The 18031-nt window shown below is 55.1% G+C and overlaps 4 protein-coding genes across 4 annotated transcripts; 3 read left to right on the forward strand and 1 right to left on the reverse strand.

Moving 5' to 3' along the window:
- Positions 1–237: 237 nt before the first annotated feature.
- PTSG_04071 (uncharacterized protein) lies at positions 238–4720 on the forward strand. The gene is made up of 13 exons (XM_004994910.1): positions 238–546; positions 760–834; positions 1025–1201; positions 1380–1514; positions 1784–1852; positions 1975–2062; positions 2348–2438; positions 2736–2810; positions 2991–3131; positions 3410–3478; positions 3695–3745; positions 3885–3967; positions 4161–4720. The coding sequence occupies exons 1-13, from the start codon at positions 511–513 to the stop codon at positions 4223–4225; spliced, it is 1155 nt and encodes a 384-aa protein (XP_004994967.1). The 5' UTR covers positions 238–510; the 3' UTR covers positions 4226–4720.
- A 274-nt stretch (positions 4721–4994) lies between these two features.
- PTSG_04072 (uncharacterized protein) lies at positions 4995–9267 on the forward strand. Its single transcript, XM_004994911.1, has 3 exons — positions 4995–5677; positions 5915–6122; positions 6421–9267. The coding sequence occupies exons 1-3, from the start codon at positions 5254–5256 to the stop codon at positions 8903–8905; spliced, it is 3117 nt and encodes a 1038-aa protein (XP_004994968.1). The 5' UTR covers positions 4995–5253; the 3' UTR covers positions 8906–9267.
- A 479-nt stretch (positions 9268–9746) lies between these two features.
- Positions 9747–16070, reverse strand: PTSG_04073 (uncharacterized protein; the record flags this gene model as incomplete). The annotated part of the gene is made up of 19 exons (XM_004994912.1): positions 9747–9801; positions 9998–10101; positions 10340–10434; positions 10793–10869; positions 11452–11578; positions 11885–12128; positions 12464–12561; positions 12778–12806; positions 13009–13102; positions 13240–13299; positions 13494–13560; positions 13755–13873; positions 14174–14308; positions 14497–14542; positions 14757–14865; positions 15091–15129; positions 15327–15340; positions 15604–15663; positions 15954–16070. 19 exons carry the CDS (start codon positions 16068–16070, stop codon positions 9747–9749), a joined length of 1689 nt encoding a protein of 562 aa, XP_004994969.1.
- Positions 16071–16313: 243 nt separating this feature from the next.
- On the forward strand, positions 16314–18014 carry PTSG_04074 (uncharacterized protein). Its single transcript, XM_004994913.1, has 2 exons — positions 16314–17165; positions 17479–18014. The coding sequence occupies exons 1-2, from the start codon at positions 16354–16356 to the stop codon at positions 17972–17974; spliced, it is 1308 nt and encodes a 435-aa protein (XP_004994970.1). The 5' UTR covers positions 16314–16353; the 3' UTR covers positions 17975–18014.
- Positions 18015–18031: the final 17 nt, after the last annotated feature.

Raw genomic sequence — 18031 nt, forward strand, 5'->3', positions numbered from 1 at the left:
GGGACAGCCAGGCAGGGGAACACTTGAACACCACATGAAGGCTGTTGGTTGTGGGCAAGAGACGTGGGGATGACAAGTGCGCACCGAGGGTATCGACCAAGTCTTCAGGAGAGATTTGATCGGGAGTGGTGTGGATGGATGCCATCGTTGGAGTGGGGAGGGGTTGGTGGGCGAGGGCAGGGGTTGTGCAGTGTGGTGGGGAGGACGGGGTCGTTGCAAAAATGTTTATTTGGGTCAGACACGTTTTTCAAAAGGCAGAATATTGGGTGTGTGGTGGGGAGCAATCTCAGGAGCGGTGAGTGGGCCACCGGGAATGCAGACGCACCCGAGCTGAACGTTGGCTGTCTGTTGTGTGTTGTTGCTTTGGCGGTCTGTTGCTGTGTGGTTGACGACGACGGAAGACACTTCAAGACCTCGTTTGTCTCGCACACAGCACTGCCAGCCGGCTTGATCAACGTGCGCACTGTGGACTGCTGTGCCGCCACTTGATTCACTCCCTGCGCTGCCAAGATGAGCGACTACAACGGCGAGATCGACTTTGAGCAGGTCTGCTGTTGCATGCGTTCGTGTGTGTGTGTGTGTGCGTGTGCCTCTGTGATTGATCTGCATCAGGGCCACAACTGCTGCACCGTCACGTGCTGCCTCCCCCCCCCGTCATCGCCTCTTGCGCGCGCGTGCACCTTCTTCTTCTCCGTAACCACTATCTTGTGTGTGTGTGTGTGCATGTGTGTGTGTGTGTGTTTAACGGTAATGCTTCAGATCGAGCCACCGGTAGAGCAAGTGCAGCTTTCGCCATGCCCCACCTGCAACCGCACGTTCAATCCCAAAGCACTGGTGAGTGAGTGAGTGAGTGTGTGTGTGTATGAGTGCGTGCGTGCGTGCGTGTGCTGTTTGCTGTGAGGGCGCAGATCTGCCTGGAGGAAATGTGTGTGTGTGTATTTGACGAGTGCAATGCGCGTTGCTTCACTGTTTCTGATCCCTGCTGGTGGCTGTGGTTGTGGTTGTGGTGGTGGTGCGATTGCAGGCCAAGCATGCGCCAATCTGTCAGCGCACCACCGCCAACGCAGCTCGGCGCGGTACCTTCGAGAGCTCCAAGCAACGCGTGGGAGAAGGAGAAGGGAAGAAGGCACCCACGCCAGCCCGCAAGAAGAACCCACCCTCGCACTCGAACAAACCCGTTGGATCCACAAAGAAGAAAGCGGTGTGTGTCTGTGTGTACCTGTGTCTGTGTGTATGCCTGCCTGTGTATATGTGTGTGTGTATCTGAACATGCAGGTGTGTTCACACGTGTCTCGCTGTATGCTTGCACTGCGCCTCCATCTCACCCCCATGCAACCCCCCCCCCCCCGCCCAAAACCATCCGTGTATTCACTGTTTAGGACTGGCGGGAAAAGCACAAGCAGTTTATCCAAAACATTCGCGCAGCGCGAAAGGTGCAGAAGTTCATCAACGAGGGCGGTGACGTGTCAAGTCTCCCGCCACCGCCGCCGTCCGAGAACCCAGACTACGTGAAGGTCCGATGATCCACTGCGCTAGTTTGGTCTACAGGAGGGCGAGCAAGTGCTTCATGGTTGGATGACAACGAGGGCAGGCTTGACCTGTTTTGGGTGACAAGCTGCTGGTGCAGTGCCAGCACTAGAGACACTCTCAATTCATCAAAAGACACGCACCTCACGATGTGCTTGTGTATGTATGTGTACTTGTGTGTGTGTGTGTGTGTGTGTATATATATATATATGTGTGTGCTTCTGTGCTTCTGTGCTTCTGACCTGCTCTTTGCCAGTGCCCTATATGTTCTCGACGGTTCAACGAAGACGCGGCAGAGCGACACGTCAAATTCTGCGAAGAAAAGGTGGAAGACTTGTGTGTGCCTGTGTCTGTGTGTTTGTGTGCGTGTGTGTCACTGTGCTCGCTATCATTCGAGGCAAGCTCAAACTTATGCGCGCGTGCTTTTGCGTTTGTTTGTGTGTGCAGAGCAAACGGGAGCGCATCAAGAAGAATGCGGCAAAAGACCCCGAGGCAATGGAGAGGATGAAGCGACGAACAGCATACAAGCCGCCATGTACGTGATGTCTCGATCGCATGGGTGGATGTGTGTGTGTGTGTGTGCGTGAATGTGCGCGTGGATGTGTGTGTGTGTGTGTGCGTGAATGTGCGCACGGATGTGTGTGTGTGTGTGTGTGTGTGTGTGTGTGTGTGTGTGTGTGTGTGTGTGTGTGTGTGTGTGTGTGTGTGTGTGTGTGTGTGTGTGGATGAGACTGCGGCGCCAGTGCATGACCGCTTCACAATGTCATCACTATCGCACTCACCCCCCTTCCCCGCCATCATTCACCACCGCCATCGCCAGCGCTGCGGCGGCCCGGGTCCACGTCCACAACCCCGACACGACACCAGTCCGCAGCCGTCCAGCGAACACCAAGGGCAGCACCTGCAGCAAGGTATGCTGCTGCTGTTGTTGTTGTTGTTGTTGGTTAAGTTATTTAAGTTGCTGTTGTTGTTGTTTAAGTGTTGTTGTTGTTGTTGTTTAAGTTGTTGTTGTTGTTGTTTAAGTTGTTGTTGTTGTGATGGTCGTGCGCTTGCTGTGTGTGGACATCAGTGACGTGCGCGATTGTGAGAGTGCACATTGCCATCTCCTGCTCCCTCGAAACGCCACACACACGCACACATACACACACATACACACACACGCTCTCTCTCTCTCACGCACACACATACACACACATACACACGACCAGACCCGAGACAGTGCGGGCGGATGGCCGTGCACCGCGTCCGCCACCGGGCTCGCATCCAACAAAACCATCAGGCCGGTACGGTATACACGCTGGCGTTTGATGTGTGCCTCTGTGTTCCTGCGTCTGTGGCTTCCTCCTTCTCTTCCTTCCACCTCTTCCATCTCTCTTCGTTCACACACACACACACACGTACGTCCCATCCATCGCATGCCTCCCGCTCTCTCCCCCACCCCACATGTGGGTCCGAATCACCAGCGGGACGCGTCGCGCTGGCCGCCCTCCGTCTGCATCGAGCAGCCATAACAACAGCACCGCCAGCAGCACACCGACCAGTCGTCCCCGCAGCAACGTCTCGTTCCAGGACGCAGATGCTGGCATGACCCTCCTTGACTCGCGGTGAGGACAGGGTTGTGCTGTTTCCGGTGCTTGCGCGTGCGTGCGTGTGTGTCTGTGTTTGTGTCTGTGTTTGTGTCTGTGCCTTTGCTTGCCGAGCTCGTGTTTGTTTACCGTTCCCTCCCTTCCTCTCTTCCTCTCTTCCTCTCTGCCCGCGTTGTCTGTCTGTCCATCAGCGTGTTTCTATCTTGCTCCTCCCCTGTTTCTCCTCTCCCCCCCCCCCCACACCTCCTTTTCGTTCCCGCTCACCACTCACCCCAAATCCACCTCAAATCCACCAGCGCATATCCGTTCAACCGGGAGCGGCCGCCGCCAGACGACGAACTGCTCGAGGGCGCAGCGCGACACAGGTGCTGCTGCCATGGCGTGGTGGTGAGGGTGGTGAGAGAAGGAAGGCGGGTGGTGGTCGTGGTGGTGCTGCTGGTGCTGGCGCAAGTAGCACTCCCAAGTACAAATGTTTGCCTAGTTTTTGTGTTGTTGGCACGGTGCCCGCAACACCACACGCCTCAAACGTTCTCAAGTACTCACGCACGTTGACCTGGCTGGCCGCGTTAACATAAATGCAGGAACAACCGTCATGGCAGTGCAAGCAGCATGGGCAGCAACCGTGCACACCGGTAGGAAGAAAATGAAGGCGCAGCAGCCCGCCTGGCTGCACCAACTGTTTGCCGTACACCCCATCCTGTGCCTTGTGCCTTGTGCCCTGTGCATCCCACTCATAGACATGTGTGTGTGTGTGTGTGTGTGTGTGTGCAGGATTGGGTCGGCTGCACGGCCAAAGTATTGCGGACACTGCGGCGAGGCGTTGCAGGGCTCCCAGCACAAGAAGCTTTTCTGCAGTAAGTCGCCACATGTCATGGCGGACAACACACGTGTACTACACACACACACACACACACACACACACACACACACACACACACACACACACACACACACACACACACACGAAAGTACCCGCACTCTCCATGCACTCACACACCGACCGACCCCCCTCTTCTTACTCACTCACACGTGTCCACTCAACTGCAGCGGAGTGTGGGACGCGGTTTATGGAGCAGGCCAAGTTCTGTAGCATGTGCGGCACGCGTCGATAAAAGCCCGCCAATGCCACACTTCCTCAAACATGCAAGGCGCACCTTGGCAACACCAGCGCATCAATCATCTCTATTGTCTTTTTCCACCGTCCCTTATGTTAACACATTTCTCCTCGTCACCAGCCAGTTCCAGCTCAAGCATCAACCGTTGACCCACCAACACACGACTACCTCTTCTCTCGCATTATCTTCAACACGCACGTACACACACACATTTACCCTGTCATAAGCTTGGTTGTTTGTGTTCCTTCGTGGCCACGGACCGTTTGTGTGCAGCGTGCGTTTTATTTGTAGCAGCTATCTTTGTTCTATTGCCACATCCCTGGCTTCTCTCCTCCCTCCTTGCTTTTCTTCTTCTTGCTTTTCTTCGTACATCTTTGCTACTTCCCCCGTTCTTTCGGTTGTTGTGTTGTTCACAGGGGTCGTGTGCATGCCCCCCCCCCCCTCTCAGACGCAAACAAACAGTCACGTCACATCGCAGTACAGGCTCCCAGCTTACGTTTGACTTCGTGAACGAACCTGCAGTGGGTTCTACCCGGTTATGACGTGAGCGTGCTGCTCTCGTGCGCTCGGCAGTCGCAACTAGCGACACACAGCGGCGAGGGAGAACAGGGAGAATTGGCGAGCAAAGAAGCTAGCAAGCAAGCAGCAAGCGAGTCAGCAAGCGGGAGTGGTGTCTCCTGAAAGGACTACTGCTTTGGAGAAAATTGGGAATGGCATGACCAAGATTTGATACAGTCACACACAAGAAACGCAGAAACACAAACACAGAAACACCACCACCACCAGAGACAGTGAGTGCTTGCTTTGCTTCTTGCTGCAAGGGCGCTGTTGTGTCACAAGGTGCTGCTTTGTCTCATCCAGGTCCATCTCGTGCCATCAACACGACAGCATCAAGGCAACAGCGACACGACAGCAACCCCCGTCGACTCTTCAACTGTTCCACTCCACTGCTCGCCGCTAAACGCCAGAGGCAACACTGCACGACTGAAACAACACTTCCTGTCCTCCAAACCCAAACAAACACCATGGACACAACCACGGCACCGGCGTCTCTGCCACCGCCATCCTCGGCGATCCACGTCGACGAGTATGGAGACTTGTACGTGAAAAGTAAACGCGGCTCGAAATGCAAGCTACGCTCCATGTCTCCGCGACAGCGTGCTGCGCTGTTGAAGCAGCACCTTCCACCAGCACGAACCCTGAGCTTGAGCAGCGCCAAAACAAGTGGACGAGATGTCGTCATCAGCGTGCGACGTTTTGAGTACGGACCGGGTGCAGGCTCGTACATCAATTGCATCAAGCTCGTCAACATTGACAAGGAGGGCTGGCATCAGGACCACACGCGCGTCGAGCAGGAGCTCCATCACGCAAAACGAAAGGCGTCCCAGTCCCCTGCCACGTCATCCCTCATCACAACGAAAGCTGCCAAAAAGGCAACCAAGGAGCTAGGTGCGTGTGTGCGTGCAGGTGTGTGTGTGTGTGTGCGTTGCCCGCACCACATTCATCTTTGCGCACGGGCAAGTGGCTGCGAGTGTGCGTAATTTGGTCCACTTCCATGCGCTTTTTCATGCAACCCACGGGCGTGTCTCGACTCACAGACCTGACGTGCACACACACATACACACGCTCACATGCACGCACACACGCTCACATGCACGCACACACCACCATCACTCTTTCACTCAGGCGGTGGCCAGGCTGCGCTCCACGGTGTGCTGACTGCGTTTCTGGCAGCTGATGTGTCTCTCGACGCCGTATGGGACAACGGTGCCGAAATTGCGCAGGACACAACCAGGACCCTTGTGCAAAGCATCTTGGAGGCGCAGGAGGCAGGCCGTGGCGCTGCCGTGTTTGCAGCCCTTGAAGTAGTCACCGTCTTCAACAGAGACGACTGGTGAGTGTCGTGCTTCTTGGGTTTCGTCCAGTGGATGCCATAGCATGACAGCACTGCTGTGTTTGCCCCAGACACATTCCCAGGGCTGCAGCGCACGCACACATTCACACCCACACACACACCCACACACACCCCCACACACACCCCCACACACACACACCCACACACACACACACACACACACACACACACACACACACACACACACACACACACACACACACACACACACACACACACACACACACACACACACACACACTTGTTCACAAACGCATTCGCACATGCACGCCAACAGCCACGCAATCATTGAGGTGGACACGACGATATCGGCGTCACTGGCGGGGATGATCAAGCTGCCCATCACCATACATGCCATTGTACCCCGCAAGGGTGCGAGCAGCCGAGTGCCTCGGCTGCCTGGCAAGAGGGCTAGAGCCACTGCCCGCCGTCGTGGCGTTGGAATCAGCACCGAGGACGACCTGACACATGTCAATGCAGCTGTCCTGTTTGCAGACGCACAGGCAGCGCGTCGCACGTCGTTCACGAGTTTCCATGACGCTGACGGTCGCTTCTCCGTGGGCAAAGCGCTGTCCGCAGGTGCTGGTGCTGGGAGAAAGAAGGTTACAACGCAGCGAAAACGGCAGGGCAAGATCGCCGAGCGCAAGCAGAAGAGGGCCGGCTCTGCTCGGAAAGAGCAAGGGCAACAGCAAGCGACGAAAAGGGCAAAGACATTTGCGCTTAGTGACGGGGCACGTCGCAGCCTCGGCGTCCTTGGCACTGCCATTGGCAGCGAGCTTGTGCAGGCGATTGACGCCGCCACGTCGAAGAAGACAAAAGATGAGCTGAAGGAGGACCACGCCATGCGGCTGGGGGCCTGGGACAAGGCGCAGCAGCTTGTGCTTCGTGCAACAGAGGCGTTTGGTAACGGTACCGCCGTTGAGAACATGTCCAAGGATGGGCTGTCACCCATGGGTGTGCTCATGGCTGCCGGCGTGGCATGCGCAGGTGAAGTTGTGCGATGGCACTTGGATGACTGGCAGAAGAAGGACAAGGAGCAGGGCGAGAACAAAGGCAAGAAGAAGGGGCAGCAAAGGAAGGGGGAGAGCGAGAAGGCGGATGAACAGCAGCAAGGGCATGGAACGGAGCACAAAGGTCAGAAACAGCAACGCTGGCAGTTGGATGAGACAGAGCCAAACACCGGGTTACGACGTCGACGTACTCGCGTGCGCCACCAACCAGAACCGCAAGACAGCAAGGACACCCCACTGAAGCAACTCAGAGGCTCGTCACGTACTGCATCGAACTCACGCAGCAGCGTGCGCACTACAGAAAGGCGCACACACGATGGAGCCACCGAAAGCGCTGGGAGCCATGCGAAGGGTGCCAAGCGAAGCCGAGTAAAGACCGTCGATGACGACAAGGAGGAGGCAAGTGGGCACAGCATGCAGGGTGCTACTGACAGCTTGAAGCGTGCTGATCACCAGGATGATGATGATGATGATGATGACGATGATGATGATGATGATGATGATGGTGATGATGATGGTGATGATGATGATGATGATGATGATGATGATGATGATGATGATGATGATGATGATGATGATGATGATGGTGGTGGTGGTGGTGGTGGTGGTGGTGGTGGTGGTGGTGGTGGTGGTGGTGGTGGTGGTGGTGGTGGTGGTGTGGTTGATGGTCAGGATGGTCCAGACTCGGGTACTGGCGACGTTGGGTCGGACAGCGGGGAAAAGGAGGGGCAGGGTAGCCCAACAACAGCCACGCGGTACCGGATCGCAAAGAGTTGCAGCAGCATCGTGAATACAACAGCAGCGGCTGCCGCGACAGTTTGCGGAGCGGTCCACACTCACACGGCTGCCAGCGCAGCCATCCTGGCTGCAGTAGCTGTTCGTGAGCTCACGGTCAAAGGCCCAAACGACAAACGCACAAGGGTGCAGCGTGTGGCCGATACGGGCCTCAAAGCCGCGCATACAGGCAGCATCACCATTCCACGCGTGTTGGGTGCTGCGCTTGAAGCATCCGGCTTCGCGCGTGCAGCGGCGGCAGTGGCAAACGTGCCTGGGCTTGGTGTGGCGTGTGCTGCAAACGCGCTCATCGAGTGCAACAACACGCTGCGCGCGTACAAGGATGAGGCCGACACGAGCGTGCGCACCAAGGAGCAGGTGGCCTTGGGTGCGAGCAAGGCTATCGCCACGTCTGGCACAACCTTCATGGCACATGTCGGCACAAATGCAGCGATGCAGGCCAGCATGGCCATGACAACAGGGGCGGCTGCAGCCATGAGCGTTGCTGGCGCCGTTGTACCATTTGTGCTGACGCCAATCGCCGCCTACTGCGCAGGGCGGATTGTGCGCTGGGCGTGGGGCTCGGTGTTTGGCGATCCGAGCAAGCGCGCCGACCAAAAGGAGTTGAAGGCGCTGAGCGCCAAATATCAGCTCACTGGCCACGCTGATGCCGAGGCGTTCCGGCGCCAGTACAAAGCCCACGCACTGAAGGAGCACCCAGACAAGGGTGGGTCAGATCAGGCGTTCCAGACGTTGAGTGCTGACTTTGAGCGCATCCACGAACTGCGAGAGCGGCTTGGTATCCACAAGAACGCGCGACAGACGTGGCGGGAGTTTGTCCACTCACACCTGCAGTTCTCAAAGGCATCCATGCTGTCCTGTTTTGGATATCGTCATGGCAGTGGTGCTGAGGAGCAAGCAGCAAAGGCTCAGGAAGGAGGGGCCAACGCCGAACCCACCGCGCTGACTGTTGGCTGAAGCGTTTTCAATGTGGTCGTGTGTTGAATGCGGGTGATTGAGAAGCTCCAAAACCACTGCTGTTCTTTTCTCTTTTTGTTCTGCTGATGTTGTTGGCAACCGTGTTTCTGAACGCTCTTCACCCTTGCACCACCAACACCCAATTTTCGTCGCACCAGTTCACACGATCCTACGCTGTTGTTCTCCTCACTCATGTTTGGTATGCTGTTGTGTTACATAACTGCTCGTCGAAGACCATATGACATTCCTCTGTTGAGATGTTTCGTTCCTTCCCGTGTTGTGTCCACTCGAAAGTGCAAAAGTGGCACTGCGTTGCTGGAGCGCTTGCTCGTATCCATTGATGCGAAGAATGAAGCACCCGGGATTGATGTGTGTTGACATGCAAACATTGCAGGCAGGCTTCTCACCAGCATGTGCGTGCCGACATCAGTGGTTTCACTCAAGCAACAACAACAACAACAACAACAACAACAACAACAACAACAACAACTTAAACAACAACAACTTAAACAACTTAAACAACAACAACAATTAAACAACAACAACAGCAGCAGCAACCTAAACAACAACAACAACACCAACAACAACAACAACAACAACAGCAACAACAACAACAACAATTAAACAACAACAACAACAACAACAACAATTAAACAACAACAACAACAACTTAAACAACAACAACCCTCCTGCCGTCTCTTTCCCTCAGGTGTCGTGCTTCAAGCGGTTGTCACCGCTGTTGTTGTTCTGTTGTGTTGTGTTGTGTAACTGCCAGCAAAGAGCACACCCATTCCAACAGCACAAGCAACAGCGTACACAGGGAGAGTCCGCGTGCGCTCACTTAACACCACGGCACCATCACAGGTCCATATCGCGTCTGCGGCCACCCGCTCGTCCTGAAGTTGAACCGTTGCAAGACAAAAAGGACAAGCACGAAGGGGAAACCAGCATGGAATGCAGTGCGAGCCAGTGTGAACACGCCATGCACGACACAACCCATGCGCATCGCCTGCCTTCACCCTGTGCCTCGTGTCTGTCCACATCCCCCCTACACCCCTGTACACACACGAGCAAGGAGGATACGTGACTTACGGGAAAGGGCAGTTGGGGTCGTTTTGCGCCTGCACGTAGGATTGCAAGATGGAGTCAAGCTCGCTGTTCATCTGCTTGGCCACGTCTGCATGCGACGAAGCAACCTGCGTATGCGTGTGTGTGCGTGCGTGTGTGTATGCGCATGTGTGGGTATGCGCATGTGTGTGTGTGTGTGCGTATATGCGTGTGCGTGTGCATGAGCGCGTGTGCGTGTGCATGAGCGCGTGTGCGTGTGAATGTGTACAAAGATTGGATGACACAAAGAACCGCACATCACCCTCGACCCATTGATAAACCCTCGCCCCACACTGCTCGTACACACTGCACCAAGTGCGAACTCACGTCCGTGTGCTCGTTTGGATCCTGGGCGATGTTGAAGAGCTGGTATCCGAGCGGATTCAGCGTTGTGTACGGCACCTGTTTTGGATCATGCGCGCCTGCATGCATGAAAGGGAGGGCCGCCGCAAATGCGTTGCGGTGCGTCGTGTTGGGGGTGAATGAACGGGTGCGACTTGAAAACAGAAGAGCGTCGGGCAAGCTCAATCGGCAACATCAAGGTCAAGGCTCACAAGAGCACGCAAGACACACGCGCGCACATACACACATACACACACATACTCACATACACACACATACACACATACACACACATACTCACATACACACACATACACACATACACACATACTCACATACACACATACACACAAACACACACGCGCGCACACACACCAGCAAAACAAAAACAAGCAACAAAAGCAAGCAAGCAACTCGCGTCTCTGCTTCGGTGCTCACCCGAAATGCAGTTGGTGTCGAGGGTGCTGGCAGTGGAGGACGCAAACAGGAGGCAGTTGTTGCTGGTCTGATTCGCTCTGCCGTGTTGTGGGGGGGGGGGGGGGCATTGCGCCTGAAGTGCAAGAAGCAAGGGAGGGGTGGACAAGCGTACAGCAGCAACAGCAACAGCAGCGGTAGTAGCAAGGTAAAACCACAGCATGTACACACACACACACACACGCACACAAACACACACACACACACACACGCACGCACACACACACACGCACACAAACACACGCATGCACACACACACACACACACACACACACACACACACACTGGCTGTCATTGATTCGCCAACGGGAGAGCGATTCGCCACATACGTGAAACACTGATAAGCTGAGTTAATCCGCGCCACCAGGGGAGCCGTGCCTACGACCCGTTAAACGCCATTGACACATTCCGCGACTCTGCGGCGTTTCATAGTGGAGGTTTGCCGGAACGCTCGCAGCCGAGATATTGCGCAAGCTCCTGAAGCGTCAATGACTTCGGTTCATCTAAACTGCTAGGAAGCACACACACACACACACACAAACACACGCATGCACACACACACACACACACACACACACACACACACACGCACACACACACGCACGCACACACACAACACTTACAGGAAGGTGGAGTAGGTGCACTTGGTTGTGTTGGTGCATGTGTAGCAGCAGTCTGCGGCGGTGGCGGCGGTAACACGACCCAGACTAGCGCCATCCACACACTGGCCGTACGCAAGGTTGCAATTGCCTAAAGACACGCACGCAGAGTGTACCGACGTGAGAAGGGGGTGAGCGATGGGGAGAGAAGGTGCGTGCAAACGTGGGCTGCGCCAACAAGCGAAGCGCACGCTGGGAAGCGTGCACAGAGGGATGGCAGAATTGATGTATGTGTCGGGCAAAGGCAGGCACGGAGAGAAAGTAAAGCCACAACCACACACATACACTTGTGCACATAAAACATGTATGCAAACACAACACACACGCTCACGCATACATACATGCATGCACATACGCATACATACACACATACGCAAACGCGCACAGCGCTACACACCTCCTGACTGGTTCATGGGTGTGGACCAGCTGAAGGGCATGCCGCCCGTACCGCGAATGAACTTCCAGTCGCCCTTGCGATACGCAAAACCACAGTTGGTGGCGTCGCACAGGTCTGTTGCATTACCGAGGACAACATCACCGCGCAGCGTGCTGTTGGTGTTGGTGGTCATGGCGTCCCAATGCGACACGCCGTCAAGCGACTGCTGCGTGTGGCACTCGACCCCAGCAGCATCGCACAGCGTCTAAATGTCGGTGAGTGTCCACAAGGCGTCAACGTGAGAGAGAGTGCGTGTGTGTGCGTGTGTAAGTGAGTCGTTATTGTTTGCATGCAAGCGGTTGTCACGTGTGTGTGCGTGCGTATGTGGGTTTGATGATGATGTTGTTGGTGCTGCTCGCATGCCTGCATGTGTGAGCGAATTGCACAGCAACCACGATCATGCCGTGAACAAAGATAATCCCTTGCCAAGCGTCCTCCCCACCTCCTTCCCACACACTGGCCGTCACCGACACACGACCACAAAAAAGCCAGTGAAAGTAAGCAAATGCATCAACACACAAACGCGTGGGTGTGACGCACCGGCAACCAGTCTGCGGCGTGCATGAGGTTGTGATACCCGGCACCCGTCTCAACAAACGTGTTTTGCGGAGGATGAACAAATGCAATGCCGCGCACGCCTGCATGAATGATGCGTTTGAGGATGTATGTGATGTGTGTGTGTGTGTTTGTGTGTGTTTGTGTGTTTGTGGGCGCACGTGTGTGTGGGGGGGGCGTGAACATCTTGTGTGGTGGGGAAATGCTGGATGCGTGCAAGGAACAAAGCTGCAACGACGATGCTTGCGTGCAATGAAATGCGTGCGAACAAAATACTATTAGCACTGTTGTTGTTGTACCTCCTTCGTAGACGGCGTGCTTGCCACCTCTGGAGGCACGCAGAGCAGAGCCGGCGAGACGCAACAGATGGAGATCAGCGTGTCAATGAGATGGAGAGACACATAGCTCATGCGGATGTACGACGAAGAACACGAACACAAGCAAGCAATCAATCAAGCAGGTATACGCACACACACGCGCAAGCAATCAAGCAGGAACAATCAAGCAGGTACACGCACACACGCACACACCTCATGGGGTAATTGCGGGCACCAACAGAATCACCGCCAAGAATGGGACCGCCGTTGTCGGTCGTGAAGACGATGAGCGTGTTGTTGTAGAACCCTGTTGGCGTCAGACACGTGGTCGTGGCGTGGGCATGTGAGTCAGTTCAAGGGATTCACACGCAAGCAAGAGTCAATGCACGAAGCACACATGTGCACACACACACACTTGGCCAGCCCTGCACATGATAAGCTGACCATTCCGCTTGAGGGCGCGCGTGACGTTGCCGATGCCTTCGTCAAGACAGCTCAGCATTCCTTGTGGACGGGGCAGGGGAAGGGTAGACAGACACAGCGCGGGGTGACTCTTGGATGAGCTGCAGTAGAAGGATACAACTTGTCGCACAAGAGTGTTGGAGACAAGGGACCGCACAACTCTCTCTCTCTCTCTCTCTCTCTCTCTCTCTCTCTCTCTCTCTCTCTCTCTCTGTGTCTCTCTCGTACTCACACACCTGCAAAGGTGCGGCGCTGTGCGTCTGGGATGAGATCTGTGTATGGATCGATGTAACTCTGGGGTGCCTGTTGTGTGTGCATGCCCGTATGGGCATGTGTGCGTACATGTGTGAGCGTGTATGTGTTGAAATGAGAGAGAGTGTGTGAGTGTGTGTGCGGTTATGAGTGGAAGGAAGACGATCAGTAACGTCACAAAAGAAGCTGCGCACGCACTGCCCAATTTCATGGCCACATACATACATGCATACATACATGCGCACCTGTGCGGGTTCGTGGACGGCCTGGTAGGCGAGGTAGAGGAAGAGCGGCTTTGGTCCAATATGGTCGTCAATGACGCGCACGGCCTCGTCGGAGAAGATGGTGGTCGAGTACTGGCCCTCTGGTCGCAGTGCAGCAGGGTGATCGCGGTGGGGTGGGGGCGATGATGTGGACGGAGGGAGGGGGCAGGTGTGAGCCGCGAGCTCATGTGCGTGAGCACAAACCAACAAAACGAAACCATTGCGCTCGCAAGCACACAGACAGAAGCAGAGACAGAGACAGAGAGACAGACGGACAGACAGACAGACACATACACACACACACATGCACACGCACACATACACACACACACACACACACACACACACACACACACACACACACACACGCACACACACGCAGTGCGCAAGACATGACTTACGCAAGTCAAATGCAATTTGGCTGCAGTTTTGCCCACAGCTTGGAAGGGGATCGCGGTGCATGTCATATGCGGGGCCGTTCTTGTGGGTAAAATAGTTTTCGCCACCCGAGTAGTACCCAAGGAAGGAGTTGAAGCCTGTTGAGCACAAAACATCTCAGGGTCAAACATGGAGGGAAAGTAGACGATAGCAACAGCAGCCAAGGCCGGTAGACACCCCCACACACAGACACAGACACAGACACAGACACAGACACAGACACAGACACAGACACAGACACAGACACACACACACACACACACACACACACACACAGTGGGCGTACCGCGGAAAGTTGGGGTGTAGTCCCATTTGTAGAACCCAAGGTGCCACTGTAGCAAAGGAGATCGATGCGACAACCAAACAAAGCGTCAGGGGTGGGAAACGCGTGTCTTCATGCACGGCACACAGAAACACGAAACAAAACACAAGACCTCAGTAAAGCACAGTACAAAAGGCAGTCTCACAGCCACAACACACACACACACACAACACACACAATACACACACAAACACACATACAAAATACACGCATGCAAGGCACACCTTTCCGATGGCGTGGGTGTCGTAGCCGCCGTTCTTGAGGAGCTGAGGGAGCGTTGTGTGGTTAAGAGGCAGGCCGTAGCTGTCTTTTGGTGGAATCCAGTTGACGATGCTGCAGAGAAGACAAGCAGCACCACAGGCCAACGTTGGTGGTGGTGTTCGTAGACGAGACGCCCTTTGTTGCAATGCCACAAGTTGAGACCACTGTCCCCAAACCACACACACACACACACACACACACACACACACACACACACACACACACACACACACACACACACACACACATAATGAACAGCTCATCAACATCACGAGACAACTGCAGCTCGCCCCTTACCCGTGGTGCATGGCATAGCGGCCGCTCAAGATGGAGGCCCTGCGGTCGGCGTGTGCAATTGATGTGAACGTGGTTAACAACGAAGTTAGAGGGTGAGCCCAACGTTGTAATGAACATCGAAGCGTGCGCGACAGCAGAGCTTAAGAAGCGGGTGTGATGGAGCAACGACTTGCCTGGTTGGTGAGCAGACATCCTGCAGATAGTAGCGTTCCAACAGCAATGATTCCGATGCCAACTGATCAATGTTGGGCTGCATGTGGGTCGGACGAGGGTTGAAAGAGGGGTGATTTCAGTCGGGTGATTTGGGTGCTGGGTGAGACGATTAAGGAGGTTGCATACAACACCGCACACCGCACACACACACGTACACACACGCACACACACGTACACACACACACGTACACACGTACACACACACAAAAATTCACGCATGCGCACATATACACACGTACACACGCGCACGCACACACACACACACGTACACACGCGCGCGCGCGCACGCAAGTGCTGCACCGTTTTGATTTGATGGGACTTGAAGCCAACATCATCAAAGCCGAGGTCATCAATGACAATCTGTTGTGATTTGATGACAAAAACGGAGACGGAGGCAGTGAATGGGCAGCACCAAACACGGCTGTCAGCGAGTGTATGCTTCACGAACACGCACCAAAACAAAAAACAGCACCCACAGAACCATCCCAGTCCAGCCACCTCTTCTACCACATCACATCACAGCACACACACACACACATACACACACACACACACAGCACACACACACACACACACACACACACACACACACACACACACACACACACACACACACACACACACACACACACACACACACACACACTCACGAAGACAATGTTGGGTTGGCTGGAGCTGTTGCGGGGTGCGGTCCGCGCATCAGCTGCAGCAACAACAACTGCAGCAGCGACGAGGACGCAGGCAACAATCGCTGCTGGGAAGTTCATCCTCGTCATCATCGTCATCCTCAACGATTGCAATGCAGACGATTTGCGAATGATATTAACCAATCGTCACAGAAAGGACTGGCAGTGAGCGACGATGGTCTCGCTTGTGCACTTGCTTGCTTCTTGTTGTGATGATGTTGTGATGTGACACACACACACATACACACACACACACACACTCGGCACACACACACATACACACATACACACACACACACACTCGGCACACACACACACATACACACATACACACATACACACATACACGCATACACGCACACACATGATGAGCTGGAGGATGAGACGAAGACGAGCAGTGGCAACACCAGCGGGAACATGTTGGATGGTGGTTGTGTGTGTCGTGGTGCTCAGCATAGCAGCAGGTGGTGGAGGGGCTGCAGCGGCGCGGGTGGCGCGAAATGAGTTTGCGCGCACATTGTACGACAGTGAACTGGCCGAGATGAGGATGACGAGCTTAGAAGCTGCGGCAGCTGCTGGCACCGCGTTTGGCGCGTGCGAGGGGGAACCCATGATGGAGTGCACCAGTGACGCCCTTTTCGCTGTCACGCACAACGGTGGCAGCAAATACTTCAACAGGCACGATGGCGGCGATGATGGTAATGACGGCTGTGTTTATGAAACTCACAGGAGTACGACGGATGACGGTGAAAATGGAACTAGTCACGCCAGGTGTGACTGGGAACACCCGCCTGGCAAACACGCAGAGACGAAGAAGGAGGATGTACAACAACAACCACCACCACCACAGCCGCAAATAAGTACACAGACACAGCAGCAAGAACAACGTCAGCAGCCGCAGACGCAGCAGCAACTGGCGTTTGTAGCATCAGTTTGCTGGCCAGAGGTTCCCGTGAACGATTCGAGCAGCGGGATTCCAAGGAGAATCATTCAGACGTGGAAGACGCACCGACCACGCGGACGCTTCAACAAGTTTTTGCACAAGATGCAACGGCTCAACCCTGACTTTGAGTACATGCTCTTTGATGACCAAGAGGTGAACGACTTTGTGGCCACCCATTTCCCACGTCTCAAGTTCATGTGGGACCACCTTATTGGACCCTTTCGCGTGCAGCGGTGCGTGTGAGATGGGATGAGGAGGAAGTTGGGGTGGTGGTGCATGTGCTGTATGCGCTTTTCTCGACAAGGGTTGTGTGTGTGTGTGTGTGTGTGTGTGTGTGTGTGTGTGTGTGTGTGTGTGTGTGTGTGTGTGTGTGTGTGTGTGTGTGTGTGTGTGTTAGTGTTGGTTTGGTTGCATGTGTCCCCTCTTTTTTTTTATCACCACCGCAGCTAACACACACACACACACACGCGCGCGCGCGCGCACACACCCTGAACTGTCATCCCCTCCCACCACCCACCCCTACTTCTCCCAACCCACATTCTATAGGTACGATCTGTTTCGAATGCTTGCGGTGTACCACTATGGCGGGTTCTACTTGGACATGGACGTGGAGCTGGAGCAAGGACTGGCGCCGCTGCTCGACCAGGAAGCCGTGTTCCCGCACGAGGAGATGATACCCACAGACATCTGCCGGAAGCACGGGCAGTACGGACGGTGGCCCTGGCCATACATCGACTGCAGCCGCGAGTTCCCGCAGCTGGGCCAGTTTGCGTTTGGCGCGCGCCGCCACCACCCGTTCCTCCGGCGGGTCATCGAGGCCATATACGCGCAGTTCATCAGCCCGGACGTGCCGCCTCGCTTCTCGGACGTGTACATCTTCACCACGAGCGGGCCGGACCTTGTGTCGCACGTGTACAACCAGTCGTCTCCAGCGGAGCAGCAGCACGTCACCGTCCTGTACCCACACCCCTACGACAAGTTTCGCTTTGGCGATTACGGGGTTCACCACATGGCTGGCGCCTGGCGTAAGTGGACGCACTAGCCAGACCATGGTATGTGCGTGTACGCGAGTGTGTACATGTGCCATGTGTGTGCATGT

Source organism: Salpingoeca rosetta, assembly GCF_000188695.1.
Source record: "Salpingoeca rosetta unplaced genomic scaffold supercont1.9, whole genome shotgun sequence".
Lineage (NCBI taxonomy): Eukaryota > Choanoflagellata > Craspedida > Salpingoecidae > Salpingoeca > Salpingoeca rosetta.